General features: G+C 38.3%; 1 protein-coding gene across 1 annotated transcript; it reads right to left on the minus strand.

The window, feature by feature from the left end:
• Positions 1–934: 934 nt before the first annotated feature.
• On the minus strand, positions 935–24,007 carry GLP2R (glucagon like peptide 2 receptor). Its single transcript, XM_072937163.1, has 13 exons — positions 23,637–24,007; positions 19,290–19,398; positions 18,583–18,687; positions 17,332–17,453; positions 15,483–15,589; positions 14,743–14,899; positions 13,859–14,018; positions 13,672–13,732; positions 12,009–12,078; positions 11,466–11,554; positions 10,255–10,393; positions 5,973–6,014; positions 935–5,506 (listed from the first exon to the last, which is right to left on the minus strand). The coding sequence occupies exons 1-13, from the start codon at positions 23,739–23,741 to the stop codon at positions 5,189–5,191; spliced, it is 1,584 nt and encodes a 527-aa protein (XP_072793264.1). The 5' UTR covers positions 23,742–24,007; the 3' UTR covers positions 935–5,188.
• Positions 24,008–24,703: the final 696 nt, after the last annotated feature.

A 24,703-nucleotide genomic window follows, 5' to 3' on the forward strand; every position in this document is an offset into this window, starting at 1 on the left:
GTTCCAGGTGGAAGCTTGGTTTTCACAGCAGTGTCTTTGCACCTTGTCCCAAGTTGCCTAAATCTGTTAAAAATATCTCAGAAGTCTGTTTCAGGTTCTGATGCATGGTGCAGAGCAGCTGGTGAGTGCCCTCCACATGCTGTGGTACATGTAGCTGCACCCTGACAGCAAAAAGCACTCCCTTGGAGAGGATTTGACACGACCTGGAAACCCAAACTGGGGAGATACTGAGCAAACCATTTGCTGTGCTGGTGTACTGCCAGTGCCCAGCAAAGCATCACAGTTGGAGGACCAGAGCAGGTATTGGCAGTGGCAGGGTGGCAGCCTTGCAGTCTGCAATATTTGGATGCAGAGGTCCCGAGGCTTAACACCATTCTGTATAGGAATATCTGTACTATGGCTTCTGCAGCCATAATAATTAAAAAATCACCTTGGATTCCATACTGTAATCAAGCCTTTGACTTCTGATGTCCATCCAAGGGGAAAAGCAGGAATGACTGCACCTACAGATGTCTCAGGCCTGAACTTAAAGCAGTGCTCCTGGACCCACGGGCCAGCCCCAAGGCAGGTAAGTCCTGGTGCTGCTTTTGGGGGTTGGATCTGTCTTCATCTGTGTTGGCCACAGGGCACACAAAGAGACAACTCTGCCTTGCAGGGCTTAGGATGGACAGCCAGACAGCCTGCAGAAGGTCACAGATGTTCATGATGATTTACAGTGTTCATGGAAGGATTCACATATGGCCCTTGAAATAGGAGTAGACATGGCTCCTGTTGTGAGTCAAGTGAAAAAGTTAAACTGGTTCTACAAGGTGGATGGGCTGAAAAGGTTTTTAAACCTTCAGAAGTCAATGTGACCTGTGTTCTGCATGAGGCCCTTAGAAGTAAAGCTATGTGTAAAATAGAAGTGAAGCTATGTGCAAAGTTAAAGCAGCTGGTTTAACTCAGATCTTGTAATCTTTCCTGGTTTGCTGCACTAGCACCATTTGTGTTACATGGTTTCAGTGGACACAGTGGCAGTTTCTGAACTGATGGTGAGATGGCCCAGGGAATTCTATTTGTACAGCTTACTTGGAACTAAGCTCACACACAGGGAAGTTTCAGCAGTCATGATCCTCCAGCTTGACTGGAACCACAGAAATACTCATGTCATGTTTCTTCCTTGGGGAAGTTGCTGTCTCAGTCCTTATACAAATGAAAAAAAATTACAAACATGCACTGGTGAAGTATTTATTGTAGGGACAAACAGTCCAACCTCGGTGGTCTGTGCTGCAGGCTGTTTGCACTGTTGTTTTCACAAGTCCCTGAAAGCAGAGGATGAAAACCTTCAGCTCAGATTTGATTCTGACTTCCTGTTTTATCAACTAGAAAACCAAACACTCAAGTCTCCCAGAGCTACAGCAGAATTACAATATTTTTATTTACAGAGCAATGTTTTTAAAATTTTTTTTTTTTAGACTTAGCAAATGTTTTAAGACTGTGTCACATGTCTCTGGTTCTTTGCTCAAACAGACTGGGGCTGGTTTTTTTGTGTCAGCTGCTTGGATGTCTTTGAGCTGAGTTCTACAGCTCTGCTCTCTGGCTTCAGGAGCTCTTCCCACTGCCCTTGCACTTGCTGCAAGTTTGTAAAAGGGAGGAAGAGTGGATGTCGCTGTGGTGGAATGTGGAAATGTGGGGGTTAAGTCCAGACACGCTCCTGGCACTGCTCACAGCTCTCAGGGATGTTTCATTTGGCTCACATCCTGCAAATCGTGTGCAGCTGTGCAGGGTTCCCAGCCTGGCTGCTGTGCTGCTCACAGACACACAGGCAGGTGTGTGCTCACTGCCGTGCTGACCTTTCTGGCCTTCTGCTTTTCCTCTCTTGCAGAAACAAATTCATTTCTTCCCTCCCAAATCTGTGAGAAGTAAAACTCTGGATCAGTCCACACAGCCAGGTGTGCTGGCATGGCAGCGACCAGTAACACCAGTTTCCTAGGGAAGGGTGGGAGAAAAAGCTTTGTCATGAATTACATGGAACACATCCTGATTCAACCCTAGATTACACTTGGATCCTCTGCTCAGGGACTCTTCCCCAGCAGGAAGTAGATAACAGCAAGAATATAACATTATTTATTTTACAGAATTATTACAAGCTCCTAATTTCTAAATATTTCTAGAAGACAGCAGCAAACTTCAGTGTTGGAATTAAACGGCACTTGACAATTTTTTTGCCTCCCAACAGATAAATAGATGGACAGTTTAGTCGGTGATTGATAACTGATCCTCTGTGATACCTTTCTCAAATAAATCCACCCCTTTCCTTCTCTGAAAGGCAAAGGAGAAAGGAAGAAGCTGGTGCCTTTTTGTTGGTTTTGTTCCTTTCCTTAGTTCTTCTAGGTGGTGTTTTGCATCCTCTTTGCTGAGCCAACGTGATGCACAAGGCAACAGCCTTTGAGGGCTGGGTATGTGGCAGCTGAACTTTAATTTCCTGGAGCTAATTGCCATGATGAAGCTCACAAGCAGCTGCTTCTCACTGTAGTTGTGTGTGGCTCCAGGAATGACTGCAGAAATATCTGAACACGAGATGACATTTAGCACAGCAGAGAATTTGTGAGATTTGAAATGGCAGGTGGAAAAAAATAGTTAAAAATCCAGAATGGTGGTTGCTATGGGAGTTGGGAAAGATGATGTTAGCAAAATAACTTCATGAAGAATTTTACAGATCACAGAATTTTCCTTAATGGGAGCTCAGACTGATGGGAAAAGGGAAGAAAATTCCAGAGTCAAATGAAGAGAAGTGAAAGGAAGGATCAGTATTATCAATTCCAAGGCATAACTGACAGAGCTTTCCAGAATGGAATGTTTGTGCTTTACTCTTTGAGCCTCTGAGGCACAGACTCTGGCGTGTAGAAGCAATATATTTAACAAAGAATGTAAGTACACATGAATAATTAGCATACAGTTGACATCTCTGGCTGTAGGAGGAGCCACTGTGTCTGGGAGGCTGTGCTCTAGGTGTAGTAAAATATCAAAGTTTAATAGCCTGTCTCACAACAGATTACTGAGATCAATAAATCTTAAATATCAGATCAGTTATCACACCACATCTCATGGCAAAGCTCTTCTGACCCCCACAGGCTATTCTGGGCTTGGAATGCAATTTTTTTTTTTTTTTTTTTTTTTAATCCTGGAAGTTTTGACAGAAAGCGAAACCTTTGGCAAAGAAAACTCCAAAGCTGTGCAGTCAGGTTTGGGCATGGGATGTCTCTGATGTCCTGAGACACTTTGTGTTTCTGAGTGGATTGACTCAGCAGAGCCCAGACTCCCAGTGATAGTAAAACAGTTTTGAAATCATGGGGATTTAAGGTTAGAAGGAAAATTAAACTTAGTAGGCCCTGAAAAAAAAAATGTGAATTGTGAAGTTCACTGCTGTCTTTAGAAATATTTAGAAATTAGGAGCCTGTAATAATATCGTAAAATAAATAATGTTATATTCTTGCTGTTATCTACTTAGAAAGGCGCTTTCTGAAGGAATGCATGTGATGGTTGTTTTTGTCTGGATCAGACCTCAGGCCAACAGGGCCTGCTTATATAACAAGAGTTGATTTTTATAAACTGAAGGAGGCAAAAAGCCCAAACACATAATAGAGAGGAGAAAATGTAGCTAGAGGGACTGCTGTTCAAAACACAGAAAACTGGCTCCTTGACCTAATGAAAATCTTTAAAATGCAATTAAAAAGTAAACTCTTTCACTGAGATGCCATAAAATCTTAAAATATCAATGGTTTTAACACCTAAGTAAAACACATTCTAAATCACTTCAATCTCTTTAATATCTTAATGTCTCTAGAAGATATCAGTCTGTTTTAAATTGAGGAACACACAAAGTGTGCATGTGTGGTGTCTGGTGTTTCCAGTGGCTGCTGAAGAAATCCATTGCAGTAAAATTCTATATAAGCAGAATTCATATTCTAGTAAAAAGCCCCTTTAAAAAGTGCAGATAAATTATTTTAAAATGGATCAAACATTTATGGTTTATTAATATATCAATGAAACATACAACTTGGTATTGATTAAATAGATTAACACAGATAGAACTATAAAAGAAATACCTTTTTAAAGTGCCAGAAATAGGTTCTTGAACTAGTGCTAGTCAATGATTTGATCTATTCTTTGCAATAAAAGACTATAAATGCCACAGGTTGCATGGCTAAACCTTTATAGCCTGATAAATAATCATAAAAGCATTGGTAAGTTACATAAATGGGATTATAGAATTTTAACAAACTTGATTGCGTTTCATAGGTTTGAGTTTGGATGTGAGAAATGAAACTTCACCATGGCTCTTGTTAAATGGAGGAAGAAGGATTTCACAATATTCTTTTGGTGCTGTCACAATCCCATGTCTTTATCCATTGGGTCCCCTGGGAGGAAGGTGGAGGCAACAATTACCACTGTCTTGTCATTAAGGACATGTGTAGGGCAAACCAGAAGTCACAGTGGCTTGTGCCGGAAAAAAAAAAAAGAAAAAAAGGTAACAAAAATTGTATCAGAACATTTCATTTGGGCACATTCCATGGAAGTATTTTGGGTTTTCATCTCATAATGACATTTCCAGCACTAAACTTTCAATGAAGATGCTCAAAAATGGAAAAGCAAAAGCTTGGTTCTTCCCAAGTTTGTTTTTTTGGGTTTTATATCTACATCTATATCTATACATACATATATATATATATACATATACACACACATATATATGTGTGGTCTGGTTTGTCCTAAAACTGGGGGTGGTTTTCTTGAGATGGGGTATGATTTCAGTCTGTGATGGAGTCCTCCACACACGTCTCTCTGTTTATGAGCCACTCCTATGAAAAAGTAAAACTGACTTCTCATGACATGACTCAAAGCCTGACACATGTGGACGAAGGTGCCAAAACGTGTCTCCAGAGCCTCCTTATTTCCAGAGTTCATCCTGCTTCCTTGTGCACTCCACAAAAGCCAAAATGCTCCATCAGAAGACCTCTTCTCCCCAGCCACACAGGTTAGCAACGTGCAGATAAATACCATTTTTCCCAGAGCAAGAAAACAGGAACAGCTGGGATATCAACTGCTTCTCCTTGCACTGCGCACCCAGAGCCCTGAGCAGCCTGCAGCTGAGAGATGAACATCCTTTTTTCTGCTGTTGTCAGGTGCTGGCCCAGGGCACAGCTCCCTAAATTTCGCTTTCCTCGAAGACCTCCTGGGTGGTTTCCCCGGTGGTGACCTCTCCCTCGCTGCTGTCGGACATGCTCATCTGTGCAGGGCCTGCCTTGGCCTCTGTGCCCTGCCTGCCCAGCACCTTCTGCAGCTGCAGCTCCCAGGGCTTGCCCAGCTCCCGGCAGAAGTGCTGCCTGCTGCTCAGGTGCTGTTTTTTCCGTTTCTGTGAACACTTCCTGAGGTATTTGATGTTTTCCCCCAGAAAGCAGAGCTTGCAGCCAAAGGGATCCGCTAGCAGGAAACGAGACCACTGCTTCTGCAGCTCTGCTTTCACCTGAGGGGAGGAGAACATGGTCACTGCTGATGGCATGTGGGCACCCTGGAGTTCTCTGACACAAACACCAGGTGTAAAGTGAGAGGAACTGAGGGGTGCTGAGCTTCCTGCCCCTTTGGGGTTCACCTTGCACCTGCTGCCCGTAGGGTGGGGACAGATTTGTGTGCTCATCAATCTGAAGAGTCCAGCCTCTTCACCCTGACTTAGGAAAGCTTTTCCTCTGCAAATGGGACGTGTGTGAGAGCTCAGGGGACTCCCCTGTTCAGAGGCTGCTGCAGCGAGGAGGAGGAGGAGGAGTAGGAAAGCCCAGGGGCTGTGGCAAGCAGGACCACTCAGCTTTACCCAAGTGTTGTGCTGGTGTAGCTGCTTTGTTCTGTTAAAGCATTTATCTGCTCAGTGTGTTCATCCTTCTTGGTGTCATTAATACACTTCACTAATGAGCTAAGAACTCAGAGTTGTGTCTTACCTCTCCGTTAGCAAAGCAATAGAGAACTGCCACCAAAAATCCCTGTAAGAAAAAAGGAGTGAGAGGAAAAAATCAGCGTGCAGGAAATACCTGAAACCCTAATTTAAAGGTGACATTAGTGTTAAAACCATAAATACAAACAGTGCTCCTTAATGTCCAAAAAGGAAACTAGTTGCCTGCATTTCTTTATTAATGATGTACCCAGTCACTTGTTTTTGGGCAGTTCCTTGGCAAGTGCAGGGCACATTTTGTGCAGATGCCGAAGAACAGATGATAAAACCCAGTTTTATCATTTTGCTACCACATAATATTTTTTTTCCAAACTATTGCTGTTATACCATAACTGCTGCTATTTCCACATGTGATTAAAAAAAAAAAAATGCAGCTTAGTTTCTCATATTATTAATATGCTTGTTTGGGTTTGTGAGTGATTCTACCGAGAGCTCATCTGGGCTCTTTTTACAAATTATTTCTTTATTAAGTGATTACTGTTATTTCAAAGTTCAGCTATATTGAGTCTTATGGCCATTTGCTGTTTTTCCTTTGAAATTGATTCAGATAAACACCTTACAAAATCCTACAGATGCAACTTGTTTTAAACCAACCCCAAAATTGTTATTTCCATTTGCCTCTCTCTGTCTGGGTTTGATCTCAGGCTAAAGCAGCTTACAGGCTGCATCTCAGCCCCACAGACATGCAGATTTATTCCCACTGCTTCAGGAAATGCCCTTTTTTGGTGTGTCCAAAGGCATCTGTGACAGAACTTCTGATTAAGGGAATAAATACTCTGAGTCCCAAGGCAATATTTATATCACAGCTACAAAGGTGCAATTCAGTTGACAGCATTTAATTGTTCCCACACTCATATTTTCCCAGAAATGTTTCTGCTTTGCTCAGACAAAAGTTTAAAAAGAAATCCACATACACAGAAGCGTCAACATTTTTCATTATACCCAGAATTAACCAACAGCTTTCTGAGCCTGCTGTTAATTTTCTAGCAGTCCTGAATTATTTAGAGTCATTAATTCCTTAAGCATATGTGCAGTGGAAATCGGGACAGAAGAAATAGCAAACAGAATTGCTTTCTCCGTGTATTTTATTTCTATCATTTTTCATGCTTCACCTGGGTTATGGTAGGAGGATATAGTTAATTAGAGTTAATAATAGGTGATATTAATAGGTAATAATAATAGGTGTTAATAATAGGTGATATTGGTTAAGAGGTGATATTAAATGATAATAGGTGATTATTGAGATAATAATAGGTGATATTAACAGGTGATACTAAATACAAATTTACTTGCTTAAAAAGCAACTTTTAATGCAGCACTTCTGCTCCTGGAGGCAATTCTCTTTTTTGGGGGGTACAAAGTTCATTACTCTGCTGGGTGCTTTGGGGGGCTTTTTGTTACGGATGTGAACTCTAAATTTGGCCTCACAGGCACCACAAGCAGAAAGAGGATTTAAATTCCACTCCTGAGCCTGCTAAGCCTGGTGATGGGCACTGTGAGAAAGGCAGAGGCTCGGCAGATCAGGAGCTGCTTCTGAGTCTCCCTGGGCTGATTTCAGTTTGGAAATATCTCGGGGATTTCCTTCACTGCTGCTTCAGGGACAGAGCACTGGAAAATCCCACCAGAAGGTGGAAAACTTTGCTGATTATTTATATTTGATGTTCACTTCATATCCTGGTTCCTTTCATGCTTACTCATTTTTTTTTCCCAGTAAATTGATTTTCACACTTAGAAAACTTCCCAATGTGTTGTGACTTCTCAAACACACATTTTCAGAATTATCCCAGTGTGAGTGACAACGGAGAATCAGAAATTCAGAAGAAATGTTCATGAGCAGAGACACCAATAGGAAAGGACAGATGCACACCTAAGCCTCAAAGTTGTTCTTCAGTTCTACTGACAATTGCAATGTGATAAATTACTCATCACATAATTGGGTTCTCTCCACCAGAAACCAGTGGGTTTTTTCAGGGTAACAATTTCCATGCAAAAGGGAGCCAAGATGTTTGGATTGCCTCATTTCCTACAGCAAAGCAGCATCCTACCTACAACAGAACTCCTATTTAGAATTTAATGTTTTGCTCCTTGAAAATGTTTGAGTTAAACCTTCAGCTGAGATCCCAGGGATAATTGTTTTTCTTTAACAAAACAGTTTAACTGCCTTTTTAAACTACTGAGAAGATTTACAGACTAAACAAATGCAATTGGGTACAGTTTATGTGCTTTTTGGCTAATCCCTTCATAAATAATGCTGCAGCTAAAAAAGAGAATCTGCAATAAACACTGGCTAAGATCTCTGGGTATTTTTTAATGAAGCTTTGCTTCTAAAGCATGACATGCTGCCAAGCTCATGCATGTTTCTCTAAAAGGAATGAAGTTTGTGTTCTTTAGCAAGGATGAGTAAGCTGGTTTACATATCAGATTTCTTTGTACAAGCCAGTAAATAAAATCTTCACTTAAAATGATTCTGCACTTTTAAAATAACATCAAGGCACTGCAACCTCTCCAAGTAAGGATATTTCTAACCAAGGAACTTATACTCCAACATTAAAGTCCCGTCCAACCCAAATAACTCTGGGATTTTGTGAACACCATGTCAGCGGGCTCTTTGGGGTTGTGGCTCTCCAGGAATCCTCTGCTGTCACTCAGGATATTTTTTCCCTCAAACTGTGGTGGAAATTTTAAAGTACAGCCTCAATAAAAGTGCCAAAACACTGATGCACACGTACACCAGAGCACAGGTGCATATATGCAAAGGTGAAATCCAGGATTATCATAAACTGTGGGAAAAGTGCAGCAATGCCCAGATGGCCTCGGGCTGCAGAAGGAGTCAGCAGTGTCAGAGCAGTGAATTACTGAGGAGCAGCCACCTGGAACCAGAGAAATTACTGGGCTTTGCAGCAAATAAAGATCTGGAAATTGCTGTCCTGGCGCCCCAGGAAGATCGAGGCAGGAAGATGTGGGGAAAGGATAGCTTTGCTTGGCAGGCTGATTAGTACTCTCAGAAATTAATTACTTAGCAGGGCTGCAGCGCTCAAGACAGGCAGACAGCAATGTTTTGTGCCACTGTGCAGTGCTGTGGCTTGGCAAAGTGGAGAGCAGATGGCTACAGGAGGCACAGCCTGTGCAGGAGTGGCCGCCTGAGGATCACCCTGAGCTGCAGAACAGCTCATTGGGATCTGGAACTGGCTGTTGGATTGGAGTGGGGCTCCTTCACCCCCGAGTCCTGCAGCTGCCACCCACATCCACACTCCCTTCCTCACCTCAGCTTCCTCCCACTCACACCAGACTAAGGCAGGGGAGTAATGAGGAGCCAAATACCCGAACATCTCTAAAACACTCCTGCCTGTGTGGGTGAGAAACTTCTTTTCCACCTGCAGATGCTGCTCTGTGGCAGGCACGTTCTGCTCTCTCTCAGGATTTTTCATAGAGGAGCACAGAGGGAAGAAAGAGAAAACAATTTCTATTTCTGCTCCTTGTTTTTCCCATGTGGAATGTGTGTGGAGAATTGTTTCCCTGGGGTGATTGCTGGGTTGGGTTCTGGTGAGGATTGTTTGAGCCTGGTGGCCAATCCAACCCGCCTGGGGCTGGGCTCTCAGAGAGGGGCACGAGTTGGGAGTGAGTTAAATATGGGAGTTAGAAAAGCAGGTTTGTAGTTTTAGTATCTCCTTTAAATAGTATATTAATGTATTATAGTATAGTTATAATAAAGAAATCATTCAGCCTTCTGAACTGGAGTCAGACATCATCATTCCTTCCCACCAGCTTCACCTGCATTTACAATACTGCTCCATTTTTCTGTTCCATCATGTGAGAGCTCTGAGAAATTTTCTCCTACAACTAAAACTTGCTGCAGGTGTACAGCACTTCTGTCAGCGTGCACCTGGGAGTGTCACTTTGCAGGTAAGGTGAACAAACATCCTTTAGGAAAATGGAGCCCAAACCTTGGATGAAGCAGATGTTCTCATAGTTGTGATTTTGGCTGGGAGTGTTTTAATGGACCATTTTAATCCTGTTTGCAGGGGTCTGTGAGGAGCTGTTACCTATTACCACAGAACACCTTTTTTTTCTGAAAATGTCAGACTCCTTTTTTGGTGTTTGAGAACATTATATTTATTTATGAGTGTTTTATCTTGTTACTGCAACAGTGCATTTAGAGACACTGTAGGTTGGGATATAATATTAAATCACAATTCACTTTAACTGTAGTGAGCCTTAAATGCACATGGATCCATGAACACCAAAAACAATATTTACAAAACAGTACTTACATGAAATGAGCTCATTGTCAGCTGAATGAAAAGTCTTATATGTCTTGAAAGTCCTTCCACTTGTTCATCAGTGATGAAGGTAAACACAAATTCGTGGATCCCCAACAATGGAATCAGCACAAGTGTAGATCTTGCCAATCTTAAAAAGAAAATGTTTCATAATTATATTTTTTAAACATCCTTGGTGACAAAAATCAAAAGCTCAGAGACAAAGAAATTATTCCAAAAAAATACCCTCAATATTCTGACTTTGGAATGGTAGTAGCAGTTTTGAGATTTTGAGAATAATGTATGCATAAATCAGTGGAAAGTTTAGTTCAAAGGCTTGTGTAAATGAAATATTTTCCATGGCACATCCTGGCCAGAATAAAGTAATTCTGATTCTCTGTCAGGCCACAAACATAGTGCTAGAGGGTTTTTCCTTTTCTTCTGAGTTTTGGTGACAAAGGGAAAGATGTGTCACAGCAGCAGGGGCCCAGGTGTGAGAGGAGATACCTGAGAGAGAGACCTCAGTGCACTGAGAACCTTGGTGAAAATGCCCCAAATCTCAGCACACAGCTGCTGAGCTGCCTTGGCCTCCCAGATATGGAAATGTCTGGGGAGCCTGCTTTCCTATGCTGAATATCTACTCAGAATATAGCTGTTTCCCATATTCTGAATATATATTACACCTGGTGCTGGTGGGCACATCTTTAGGGGGAACTGACAAGTTTTTGATGTGACAAAACATTTAAATAGGGACCAGGAGTTTGTAGGAATGTACCCTCTGTTAACAAAGTGACCAAATTATTCTATGTCTACTTAAAAAAACAAAAAGCTCAAAAGTTTCTCTCCTCAATTTTATAAAAGGACACCTCATAAGACCTTTAAAACTTCACATCAGACCTAGAGCTACCCAATTAGACAGAGGCCAAAAAATCCCTACCTAAGTAATTCACTAGAAAAAAAAGAGAACAAAAGAAATAATCACTTTTGTTGGGTGTTTTAACCAAAACCTCTTACCCCTAGCTCAGTTTTTCTCTAAAAAAAGCTTTGTTATTTTGTCTTTTATTAAACTTTTTCTATTTCCAACACTGCCTCAAAAACCATCTTATTAATTTGATACCATTTGACGTAGCCAAGCTATTTCAAGTGTGATAAATTCTCTAATAGTTCACAAGACCTAACTCAAGAAAAAAGCTATCAGGACTTCAATGTCATTTGTTACAAACCTGTATTTGTAGTCATGGAAGGTCATTTGCTGAGCTTTTAGTTTGGAAATCAGCATTCTGAGAATTTTTAAGAAGATGCCAAAGTTAACCTCGAAGGAAAACACATAATGATTTATTTACAGCAAATATTATTACACTCTTCAGTTAACTACTAAATAAATGTGTAATTGATATTAAACACTTGCAAAACTAGCCACCAAAAAACTGGAATGCAGCTGGGATGAGGCTGGAATACAATATATTGTCACATACTAAATATGCAAAACTGAATAACTTAGCATTGCCTTTTTCAGCCTGACATATAATTTGATATATGATCTTCCATTACAAAATCACTTTTTTTTTTTTTTTTTTTTTTTTAACACAGAACCCTGCTTCCTCATTTTTTGAGCAAAACTTCATCTCTTCTGTCACTTTATGTCTCCCTTGATATTTCTGTGGTAGGAAACTGTATCTTATTTATTCCAAAATTTTGAAGGGCAAAAATGGCACTAATTACAAAGACCAAGGAGGGGAAAATAATACAGGTGATATAATTCTTACTGCAATGGAAAACAACATTGGTCCTCGGATGATCCACCAGATCCCCATGTGTTCATTTGTTCCCCAGCACCTGGAGAATAATTTAAAATATAATTCTTTTCATAGGAAAAAAAAAATAGAATGCTCAGGTAACTTATCTATTTATTTCAAAAGGAATTTGGTGAAGTTCAGCTTTTTCAGGTGGCCCCCAAAAGAAATGGAATAAAAGAATAAAACTAGGAAGTGTTTCACCACCAGCTCTGGAGATCTATCCACATGAATGTTGATACAGGTTTTCCTGGACCATAAACTTCAGAACTATCTGGCAAACTCAGTCTTTGAATCCACAAAACACGACACCAAACCCTCATAATGGAATTAATCCTACTTAAATTATCTATCTGAAACTGGAAATGAATAAACTGGGAATTGTGACCATCCTTCTTGATCTGCTAAAAAATATGCGTGCAGTTTCCTTGAAGCTCTTTTTCTCCTGCTTTAACCTTCTAATTTTTCTTATTTCTTCTTGCTAATTAGCCTGAGGTTCTGTAGGATTTGGGGCTTGTCATATAGAATTTATCTGACATCTGACTCCATAGGACCATAAATACGGTTTGGATGTTGCTTATTATCCATGTTGCAAATAAAATTCTTTAGAAACCACAAAAAATAAGAGAAGAAAAAAAGATTCCATACATAAAGCACAAAGTTTATGTGATGTCACCAAGAGCATCACTGAAGACCAAACACTGGTGCATGTTAGTGTCCCTGCTGTCCTCACCAAATATCAGCTTTCGGTCACTATCAGGTTTTGTCATGAGCCTCCATTACAATTTCATTTTTTTCTTTAAAAAGTGACAGTAAATATGAAATAAAATGTAGGTGGTCTCCAATGAAAGGACTGACAGGTTAGTAAAGCTACAAGGTGTGAGATGCTTTGCTAAAGTGGCTGATTCTAAATATTACAATCACAAAAATCTAAAAATTTTGTGTTCTAAAAATTACAATTTGTATAGATATATATATATAGTATTTATATATATATTTATACATACATATATAATACATATTTTTATATATTATATAATATATTATATAATATATAATATATATATTAAATATTATATATATAAAATTGTATTTTTGTATTTTTTTATATATATAAACAGGCTGTTTCTAAAAATTACAATTTGTTCTTCCAGTTCATTTAAAAGAAATCTCTTACAATCAGGATTCCATCTTGATTACCCCAACTTTTATACTTTTATCAACACAATTCCAGCATCCAAAGCCCAGCTTACAAACACCTCAAACACTTGATGCTGTGGGGCAAACTTCCAAAAACTGTAACTGTTATGAGCACTAGAAGCACACATTTATTATTAGCTATGAATTAACACATTACCTCTGGACTGAGGTAAAATATCCAATTGCTTCATGTAAATGGATGAACATCTCGGGAAGGGTGAAAGTTCATTCTACTCCTTGCTAAATGCATAAGTAAATCTGAAATTCCCAGAAGTTTGTTTTTTTTAATGTTAAAGTACTAAAGGGAACCTTGAAAATGTAACAAGTATCCATAGGTGCTGTACAATCTGATAATTTGCTGCTCAGTTCATGTGTCAAGAACTGCCAAGGGCTTTCAGCCAAGCAAACAAAAAGAACATTTTATTTAACAACCTACCCAGTGTTCTCCAGTCTGGATCTGCTTATTCCCCATGGGCCCACAAACAGGATTGGAACAACTGAAAAGAAAAGAAGAATCTATTCCAGCTAAGCTTGTAGAAATAATTTTTTTTTCCTTTACAAAATATCCCCCCTGACTCAGCAAAGCACCAGAGAATCAGTGTTGGAGACATTTCTGCACTTACCCCATCCTATCACAATGTATGACTGGAGCAGTCTTCTTTCAGAGAGCACCACAGTTATCAATAATGTATGCAGGTAAATTCCTTCCACTAACAGCCAGAAGTAATTTGCCCCCACAAAGTAATGCATGAAAAACTGGGCAGTCCTGCAAATGATTACAATCTGTAGGAATGAGAGACCAGGAGTAAATATAGATGTCGTGATCTTCATGTGAGGGTTTTTACTGATGAGGTGTTGAAATAATAGTTATCTTTAATTTTCTTGCAGATCATTTTCCTTGTTGATGTGGACAAGCTCTATTCCTACAATATACATTATATAGTTTTTATATATTAAATATATATATATTTATAAATATATACATTTATAAATATATTTAATATATTAAAACTATATAATATATATAAAATATATAGCTATTATATAATTATATAGCTATTATATAATTATTATAAATATAAAAAATATTTATTATAATATATAAAATATTTATATAATTATATTGTCTATATAATGCATCTATAATATATATTATAATATATAGATATTATACTATATATATATATATATTTATTTATTTCTAGATATATATAATCTGTGCCAAATAAACACAGAGATTTCTTTCTAAAGGCTAGAAGGTATGAGATGTTTTGCTTAAGTGGCTGTTTCTAAATATTACAAGCAATTAATTTGTTCTTCCTATTCATTTAAAAGAAATCTCTTACAATCTTGATTACCCCAACTTTTATCAACAAAATCCCAGCATCCAAAACTCAGCTTACAAACACCTCAAACACTTGATACTGTAGGGCAAACTTCCAAAATCTGTAACTGTTATGAGCACTAGAAACACACATTTATTATTAGCTATGAATTAACACATTACCTCTGGACTGAGGTATAATATCCACCCACTTTCATCATTTGGTCTTTTGGAATAAATATTGTAGTATACAGAGTCTTTTATCAGAACTGCTGCAGCACGCAAGATAAAGGATGCAAATAAATTCATATGGATGTAGTTTCTTGTGCAGTGAAGTTTTCTGTGGGGGAAAAAAATAATGTATGAACCCTCCAGAATATATCTAATTTGCAGAAATAAAATTTTTAAAAGCCAACAAAAACCCAGCAAAACAACTGTTTTATTCATATTGTTGCCATCAATGCATTCTGCTTAGAAACTGCATTTGTATTGCTCCTTGGAAAAATACAAGTTATTTACATGCGATAGACAGAATGGTTTGGGTTGGAAAGGATTTGAGGAGCCATCCCATCCTATCCTCCCTGCCATGGGCAAGGACACCTTCCACTAGATCAGGTTGCTCCAAGGCCTTAAAATCTTCCAGGAATGGGGGAGTTTCTCTGGATGACCCGTGCCAGGGCCTCACAGTAAAGAATTTCTACTTAACAAAGAATTTCTACTTAACACCTAACCTAAATCTATCATTTCAGCTTGAAGCCATTCCCCCTTGTCCTATCACTCCACGCCCTTTTCCAAAGCTCATCCCCAGTTTTTTGTAGCCCTTCAGTTAATGAACACTGGAAACTAAATGATAACTTCAATTTCATAAAAAAAGAGAGTATGAGTACACAGCTGTGTATGTTTAAATGCAAATTTTTACTAACCTGAGTAAAGAAAGTATAAGCAGAGCTAGTACCAGTGAGATGAGAGAAAAGTAATATCCTATCGTGTACAACAGCTGCAACGTGGTGAGTAGTTTATGTTCTTCTTCCTGAGAATAAAAAAGAGGAAAAATGTGTTATGTAGGCAGGGCACAGAGCAGAAACACAGCCCAGAAACTTTGGGGATCACTGAAGGAGCCAGGGCAGGATTCTGATCCCCGCCCTCTTTTCTGTCTTGAGTTCAAACGAAAAAATATAATTAATAAATTAGAGCTGTCTTGAATGTCTTTGAATGACAGACAAGACCTCAGAGGAGGAAGAGAACCACTCACACTTTCATAGATTATCATAGGACATCCTGAGTTGAAAGTACCCACCAGGATTGTTGAAATCCAGCTCCTGGCCCTGCACAAATTTCCTTTCAATTTCCTTAATTTAACATTTCTTTTTCCTAATTTTTTTTCCATTTTAGCTGCTTATGTCTGCCTCCCAACTCTACAAACTTCTAGCCCAAGGAAAGCATCTCTGAAGATGCAATGAGATACAAGATATGTGAATATTTTTTTATATATTTCTTGGAACTTGTGTCTTTTCCTCATTGATTTTGCTGATTTTCTTGTTCTACTACTCAGCACCAGGGACTTTAGCAGTGTTTTCCTGCCAGCAGTTTTTTCTAATAATTTAATGGTAGTGATCCACGCCTCTCTTGAAGGGGGTGAAGCAGTGTGGGGGCAGGAGATTCCCAGCTGTTGGTCACTCTGCTCCATGGAAACATTCCAGCAGGTAAAAACCTTGCAAAAATCCCAAATTATCATCTTGGCTATTTCAATTTTGCAACACCAAAGCACGTGAAAATAAGCTGATTCCTCTAACGTGTGAAGATAATGGCTCTGGGTTATTTCCAATGGCTTGGGGGGTTTCAGTTAAATAAAACAAACAAATTGCCCCTTTTATTAAATTAAATAAAACAAAACAAATTGAATAAAATTTATTCAATTAAATAAAAGAAAACAAGCCCACATTTAGTTTTGGTAGGAAAGCTGGTTAAAGCTTTCAGAGAAATTGTCTGCTGTCACACAAGATGAAATAATATGCCTTGCAGAAACAAATATGCTACCCAGAATGGTCAACAAACCTTGGAAAACACTCAGCATTTATGAATATTTATTACATTTGCATAAATAAACTGAAAGTTTGGAAATTCATGTATTTACCATATAAAGAGCTTAGTAAAAGTGTAAGTAATACACAGAGATACTAAACTAATAATGTTTCATAACCAATCAGTAAAGCAGTGTTACTTGATAAAGTAAGAAACAACACTCTGTCAGCATTAAAAAATAAAAAATAGTGGGGATAGTGCTTACCTAAGAGACCTAATTCTGAATTCCATGGCAAAAGAAGTTTGGCTGATAAAGTCCAGCCCCTGGCCTGATGCAATATGAGAAATACAGGAAGGATGGCATTAGATAAGGGTGAATCCTCCAGTCTCTGACCAGCTAACTTTGAAATAACCAATTAACAGCTCATTAAATGCTGAAAGGCTCAGAAGGGAAGTTGTCTGGCTTTCGCAGACCAATGTGATTTGGGGAGATGCTGGGATGCTTACTTGCTTGACAAGTTGCAGTGTTTTTCTATTTTATTAGGAGAAAACCAGCACATGGACTCTGAACAGAAAATAACTTGTGGCATGTAAAGCAGGAATCCCCTTCTTTAAATAACAGCTTTCTATTTGGTAATTTAAATGACATCTGAAGATTCTTTGCAGGTATTAAATGAAAATGTTTTGTCAGTTACTCAAGAAAGGATTAAGAAGATTAAAGTTTTCAACCATAATATAAAACATACTTACATTTTTTTGGAAATGATTTTTCTCAGAACATTCTGAACTATCCCGCCAAATGTCTGTGGAATTTTCCTTTGTTTGCCAAATCCCTTCATCCAAGCAGACTCTGTATACATGTCCTACACTTCCTGAAAGTAAACAGAGTTTTAGTTTGAAAGGTCAAAATAGAGATTTCATTTTTCATACACGTTTGAAAGATTTCTACCTCCACAACAGCCTCCACACCACCCATACTCAAAAACAAGAATAAAACCCACTTTTCTTTTGTCTTTATCAATATATTTTTATAGTTACATAGCACAAAGTAGGAATGTAATCCAGCAGAAATAAATTCCCAGAATGTACCTGTTTTTTACAAGAAAACCCACACAGTACATCCAAAAGAGAAGCCTACACCTCCCTTTATTCATTTTTCTTCATTAAGCTCATGAATGGGTGATCACATCAAAAAATAGCTAAGTATTACATTCTAGTAGAATGTAAGTAATGTAAGTAATAATTAATATAATTAATTAATAATTATAATCAATTAAATAATTATAATAATTAATAAGCAATATACATACTAATAGGTAATATAAGTAATAATATGTAATAATTAATAATGCATATAATAATAATAAGTACATACAATAAGTAATAATACATATAAGTAATATGTATTCATGTAATTAGTATTACATTCCAGTGAGGGCACTAATAATTGACCAACACTAAACCCACGCCACTAATTTGCACATTAACCAAAAAAATCTCACGCTGACAACCCAAAACCACTACACATGGTTACATGGCCTTGCAAATGCTGCTTTCCAGCTGACAATACAGAGCTGTGGCAAGCACAGATGGAGAGAAAGAGCAAATAAACATCGAAAATGATTTGGTGCCTCAGTTCAGAAGTGGTAGAAAGAGGTGAGACTCCACTTCAGAGGACACTGGGGCAAGACAGACAAGCACCACGTGTCCTTTGGCTGAATTCCTGGCACAGGCTCCAAGAGAAGTTACAACTTTGACATTGCCACTTTGACATTCCCAATTTGACATTCCCCCTTTGACATTCCCACTTTGACATTCCCACTTTGACAATGCCCCTTTGACATTCCCCCTTTGACATTCCCACTTTGACATTCCCACTTTGACATTGCCACTTTGACATTCCCTCTTTGACATTCCCCCTTTGACATTGCCACTTTGACATTGCCACTTTGACATTCTCACTTTGACATTCCCACTTTGACATTCCCACTTTGACATTACCATTTTCCAGCCATGGCAAATACGAAGGACAAGGAACAGAGACATTTCCTGGGGGTGAGTAAGGCCAGCAAACAAATTGATCAAATGTCCCATTGCAATGGACTCCTGGGGAGAGAAGCAAATAAAAGTTTCACCAAAAGTTGTGCAGACAACGGGCAGTCATGGAAAGCACTCTGTACTGTTCTAGGGAATCTGTGAGCCACTCCAGAGTAACAAGATATTGCAGATAAATGTGTATGAGATAAGTTTATTGCTTAAAATCACAAGGAAGCCGAGGTCAGACCTTTCCAGGGTCTGCAGATTCCTTTTGAGGGACAGCACAGGGACAGCTCTGACCTCTGCTCTGTGACAGTGACAGAACCCATGGAATGGCTGGAGCTGGGCCAGGAGAGGTTTGGGGTAGATTTTGGGAAAGGTTCTTCCCCCTGAGGGTGCTGGCACTGCCCAGGCTCCCCAGGATGCCCAGGTGGGATTGCTGGGGGCTCTGTGCAGGGAGAGGGACTGAACTGGGAGATCCTTGTGGGTCCTTCCAGCTCAGGCTGTTCTGTGATTATATGATTGTATAACCACAGAGAAAGGAAAATAAACAAGGGACTTCAGGCTAATATTTGTGCCAGGTGAATTGCTCTACATTTAGAATGTAGGAACAAACATACGAGATAATATTTGCATATTTGTCAGTCTTAATAAATTTCTTAATTCCTTACCACTATCTACAGATGATTCCTGCAGCATTTTCAAACATTCCTGTTTGTATTTGTTCCATCCAGTAGTGGTTTTTTCCAGCAGAGAACCTTTGGCCTGGGAGTGAAAATACTGTACACGAGAAAAATCAGTTAGAACCTTTTAGTCCTTAATGACAAATTTCTTTCCATTACAAGAAATTCTGGTCTCAGCATGGAAATGAGGAGAGGAAAGGAGAATGGAGGAATTGTAGGTAAAAAATCTAAAGGGCTTTTTGGTTTTAGAATATATTTAAAGACAATCAAGCATACCTGGTTGAGTAGTACAGCAAAAAAAAGTTTGAATAAAACAATAACGAATAAGCAATGCTATTTAGCTACTAACACCTTTCCTCTGGTGCATTCTGTTCTCCTCTCCAGCATTTCACAGACCACTTATTTCACCAGCAGCTGTAACTGTGCCATAGATATCTTTCTATTCCTCTTTTTCCTTTTTTTTTTTTTTTTTCTTTTTAAAGAAACACTTCTGTAAATTTTAGTTTTACTTGCCTGTTTACACCGTGTTACCCTTTTTTGCCTCAATAGGGCACTGGAGACCTATTGTCTCCATAGGTGGGAAGAGTCTTTGCCCTTTAGATTTCCCACACAATCAAATGACACCCACATTTTTATCTGGCTGCAGAGGTCTTTAAGAGGCCCATAGCTGATAATTGCTGTTTAGGAAAGCAATGGCTAAAACCAGAAGAATTAAATGCAAAAGCACTTGATGATTTGGGTGAAGAAATGCCTTACTGGGAGCAAAGCAGGTCAGGAGGGATAATGGGAGATGCTGCTTACAGCTCAGTGTTGTATCTATGGATAAATAATGACTTGATCATTATTTATCCATAGAAAAGAACACCATCCTAGGCCCCCTCTGTGCAATAAACCCCCTGGTCTCCTGACACCAGGGCTTTCAGAGGTCAGAGCAGTCAAAGACTGCTGCTACTACAAGTCCTCAAAAATTAAACATTCATTACTGGTTGAAAATGTTACCAATTCTAAGGAGCAAATTTTGGTGCGCAAAAAAAATACTTTTCTGAACAATCTTTTACTAGAAGATGCCTTTCAGTTTTCCAGGAAAAGTCAATTTCTTCTTGTCTGGACTACACCCTTTCTTTGAAACTGCCTTGAACACATTTGGGGTTGTCCTGATGTTGCCTGAACATGGCGGTGTTCCAAAAGCTGAGGTATATAACCAGAATAATATATGGCTGTGAACATCACCTTTGTGCCTTTAAGCCTATGGTTTGCTTTTATTTTAATGAATAAATAATATTTATTTACTTTCAAAACAAGAACAGTGTTTTGGTGAACTAGCTGTTGGGCAGGATCACTATTTCATGCATGTTTTCACTGTGTATTTCACTATTTTCATGGAGTATTGCCTGCTCAATACTCTGCTTTTAGTCTCTCATCTAATTTCCAGACACCCACTTTAAGCTTGAGGGAGTAGAAAAACTCTAATCATTCTTCCGTGGATGGGCTTGCAAGATAAGGAGAGAATATTTACAGCAGCCATGAGAAAGGAATGCATGTTTCCAAAATAAAAAAGCATCTTGACATTTCCCTCCTGCAGGCCTCAAACTTCTGGGAGCCGGGGGAGATTCCTCAGACCCTCGTGGGTCAGTGAACCCCAGCTGAAGAGGCAGAGATTGGAGATGACGCATTTGTGACAGAGCTGCTTGGCTGGGGGAAGAACACTCCAGTTTCTGATAAATAAATATGTTAAAGAGCCAAGGGAACACAAGGAAACCTTGCATGGCCAACTGGCAGCTCCGTTCCTGCAGAGGAGGGATGTTCCTGGAATTGAGGAATTCAGAGATTCCCCACAGTCATGGGGACGTTCACTCAACAAGAGTGAGGAGCAGGTTAGGCCTAAATGACAATTCCACATCCCTTCTGATGGAATTGTCCATTTCCTCAAATCCGCAGGCATGGACACACAGCCCCTACCTGGGCACTATTGGTATAAATACTTGTGAGATAAATTTGTTTTGGTCCCACTGACAATACGTGTTCAACATTGATGTAAATATTTGTGAGATAAATTTGTTTTGATCACATAGCCAATGCCTGGTCACTATTGATATAAATACTTGTGAGATAAATTTGTTTTGGTGGTCACAAAACCAATATGATCACCATTGATGTAAATATTTATGAGATAAATTTGTTTTGATCACATAGCCAATATGTGATCACTATTGATGCAAATATTTGTGAGATAAATTTGTCTTGGTGGTCACATAGCCAATGGTCACTATTGGTATAAATACTTGTGAGATAAATTTGTTTTGGTCTCATAGCCAATGCCTGGTCATTATTGATGTAAATGCTTGTGAGATAAATTTGTTTTGGTCATATAGCCAATTTCCAATCGCTATTGATGTAAATACCTGTGAGGTAAGTTTCTTTTGGTGGTCACATAGCCAATACTTGGTCACTATTGGTGTAAAGATTTGTGAGATAAATTTGTTTTGGTCACAAAGCCAAGACAGAAGCTCAGAAAGTCCCATGGTCTTTTGCCCTACACTGGGCATCATTTCAGGTTGTCTGAAGATTTTTTTTTTGGTAAAAAAGGAACTGCCTCAGCCTGCCAGCCTGGCCCCTGCTTGCACTGAAGTCCACCCAGGAGGAAATTTAATCCAAATTCCCTGGAGGTGCCTGGCCATTTGCTGAGATTGCACCAAGAAGACACCGTTCTTTAGACATTTGTTGGATGAAGAAGAAAAAGCTGCCTAAAGCTTCCATTTAGGAAATGGATTATATTTGGATGCAGACCAATTTGAATTTAAGTTTTTCATAACTGACCACGGTGAAGTCAGAGTTACACCCTTTAAATTTTTTATACTAAGCTGGCAGTGAAATGAAATGTTTCTGTTTATTCAAACTATGCCCTTATGGATAGAAAAAGCCCCTTCAGTTTGGGCATAAACTAAAAATAGAAGCTGAAAAATATTTATTCATTCTTCCAGCCCTGATCCAGGTTTAGCATGATGGATTTTTTCCTGTCTATAGAGGTTTTTGTTAGAAAATACAGATATAGTGATTTATGGCTGTTATTCCTTTAAATGTTTCTTTCTTATGAAACAAAATATAAAGAAATGCAGCACATATTTCTTTAAACAAGTTGCAAGAGCCACTATGACAAATTAATTCACTGTAATTAGTCTAGCAAAGTTTTGATTTCGCAGAAGTATTTGGGAGATTTTCTGTTAGCATTGATGGAACTAATGCTTTGGGTGAGGTGTCTCACAAATCTGAGAGTTGTTTCAGTTCTACAAACACAAGCTCTATGCAGAGAAGCTCTAGATTTGAATTATATGAAAATATTAGGAATATTTTCTTTAAAGATATATATGTATTTGTCTCCTGGTAATTTTTTCTTTATAAGAACGTTAGAAACACAGATATGGGCTCTACAGCACATAAAGCTGCACACCCACTTTCTTAGAAACCCAAGAAAATAGAGATTAAGTGGATGGAAATACCTTTTTACCTTCAGTTTGTTGCCCTGATGCCCATACACGTCAAAGAAATGTACCCTAAATATATGTGTGAATTTCAATCATTTAAATTGAAATTTACCAAATATCAGTAATTATTTTAAAAATTTATTCCAATCAAGATTGATATTAATAAATAAATAAGAATTACTAAAAACCAACATGAAAATTTCCTTGAAGTGAATTACACTGAGATATTTTCTCATTAAATACCTAAACCCTTTCCAATTTATAAGGTAAGAACAAAATGTTCAGAATTCTGCAAAGATTTAGGGGAAAAGTAAAAATAAAATGGTTTAGTGGATCTGTAAAAGAAATAAAGGCAGAAATCTCATACAGATTTATTTGCTTTCTGCATGAAGGTGAGGTGCAGAACAAAACCCGCCAGATTCCACAGACTGGAGATTCAATCCTCACAAGTCAGTGCCAGAAACAAATCAAAGCTGGGTTTAGAACAGAGAAAAAACAGTAGAAAATAAACATGATTCATGATATATTTTTTTCTGGTAGGAAAACAAACATAATTAAATACCAATCAATACTGGTATGAAAAGGGATTGTGCAAATGGTTGTAAACATAATTTATTCGCTGCATGAATGAGGATTAATAGAATAAAATGGTAATAAATTACCTAGTCAGAGAGAGTTCTAATATAAAACTCTACAGCTTTGCAGCTTTTATTTCTCATGACTAATTAGCAATAAAAATAAATTTTTATGTTGGATGGATCTTTGGTACAAACATGCTTTTTTGTTTGTTACAATGCTACGTGCTAGGAATTCACTTTTCTAGTGTCCATTATTAATTATTGAATTAGCTTACCTGTTTCACCAGAAACAATATCATGATAGAGCTGGCAGATGTTGGAGCTATCCTGGACCAGAGTCCCATGCTGGAATGGAGAGCAAAAAGTGTCACCATGCCCATTCGGATAAATTTGTCCCCAATATGCTGCTATTTCACTCTAAAGATCAATTCTATTAACAAAAAATTAATAATAGAAGTAAAAATGTCTTCTTTTATGAATGCCACTGTTCCATGAATGCTCTTTCCAAATTAGTGAGGAAGTCTCCTGAAGTGTTCAGCTTTGCTAGACTCCAACTACGTTTTGGTTTTTCTGAGTAAAGGCAGAGAGCTTAGTCTAAACTTCACAGCAACTCTGCTTGCTGAGCTTCCCCATTAGCCAATAAGAAGTCAGAAAACTCTTAAAACATGAAAGGGCTGATCCTGTTCCTTGAAGCTCCACAGGAATTTTGCCAGTGATTTTTCCAGAATGCAATCCAGCTTCACAAAAACACACATATATATTTATATATATATATCAAGTTCTCTGTATATGTTTTTATTTATATATATACATACATATAATATACACATAATGCAATCCAGCTCCACAAAAACACACATATATATTTATACATATATAGATTATTACATTTTTTTATTTTCATATATGTATATATTTATAGATATATATTTATACACATTATGCAAACCAGCTTCACAAAAACATATATATATTTAAACATCTATGTATGTATATATGTATATATTTATACATACATATACATATATTTATACATATATATGTGTATATTTATACATATATATAGACATATTTATTTTATATATATGTATATATTTTAATATATGCATGTATATTTCTATGCACCTCATGAAACCAATAAACAACACCTCAGAACACAAAAACTTTGTGTAGGAAGCTTGGGGGGCAGACTGGCCAGTGCCCAGGAAACCAGCAAGAGCAAAGTCAGGTAATTTATGACTTTTATTTGTCGCTGGTGGAGCTCTGAACGTAGGCAGTCACCCTTCTAGTGCTGCATGCTGTGAAATGCTGGAGCTGACCAACCAGTTTGAGCTCCTTATGA

This window comes from Taeniopygia guttata, chromosome 18 (assembly GCF_048771995.1).
Source record: "Taeniopygia guttata chromosome 18, bTaeGut7.mat, whole genome shotgun sequence".
Classification (NCBI taxonomy): domain Eukaryota; kingdom Metazoa; phylum Chordata; class Aves; order Passeriformes; family Estrildidae; genus Taeniopygia; species Taeniopygia guttata.

What these genes read in the sequence shown, in the direction of transcription:
- GLP2R (XM_072937163.1), bottom strand. Translation starts at nt 23,741, where the DNA reads ATGGGCATGGTGACACTTTTTGCTCTCCATTCCAGCATGGGACTCTGG. An exon ending in TGACAATGAGCTCATTTCAT is followed by an intron (nt 6,015 to 10,254) that starts GTAAGTACTGTT and finishes TTTTTCTTACAG; the next exon opens with GGATTTTTGGTGGCAGTTCT. An exon ending in ATTGCTTTGCTAACGGAGAG is followed by an intron (nt 5,507 to 5,972) that starts GTAAGACACAAC and finishes TCCTCCCCTCAG; the next exon opens with GTGAAAGCAGAGCTGCAGAA.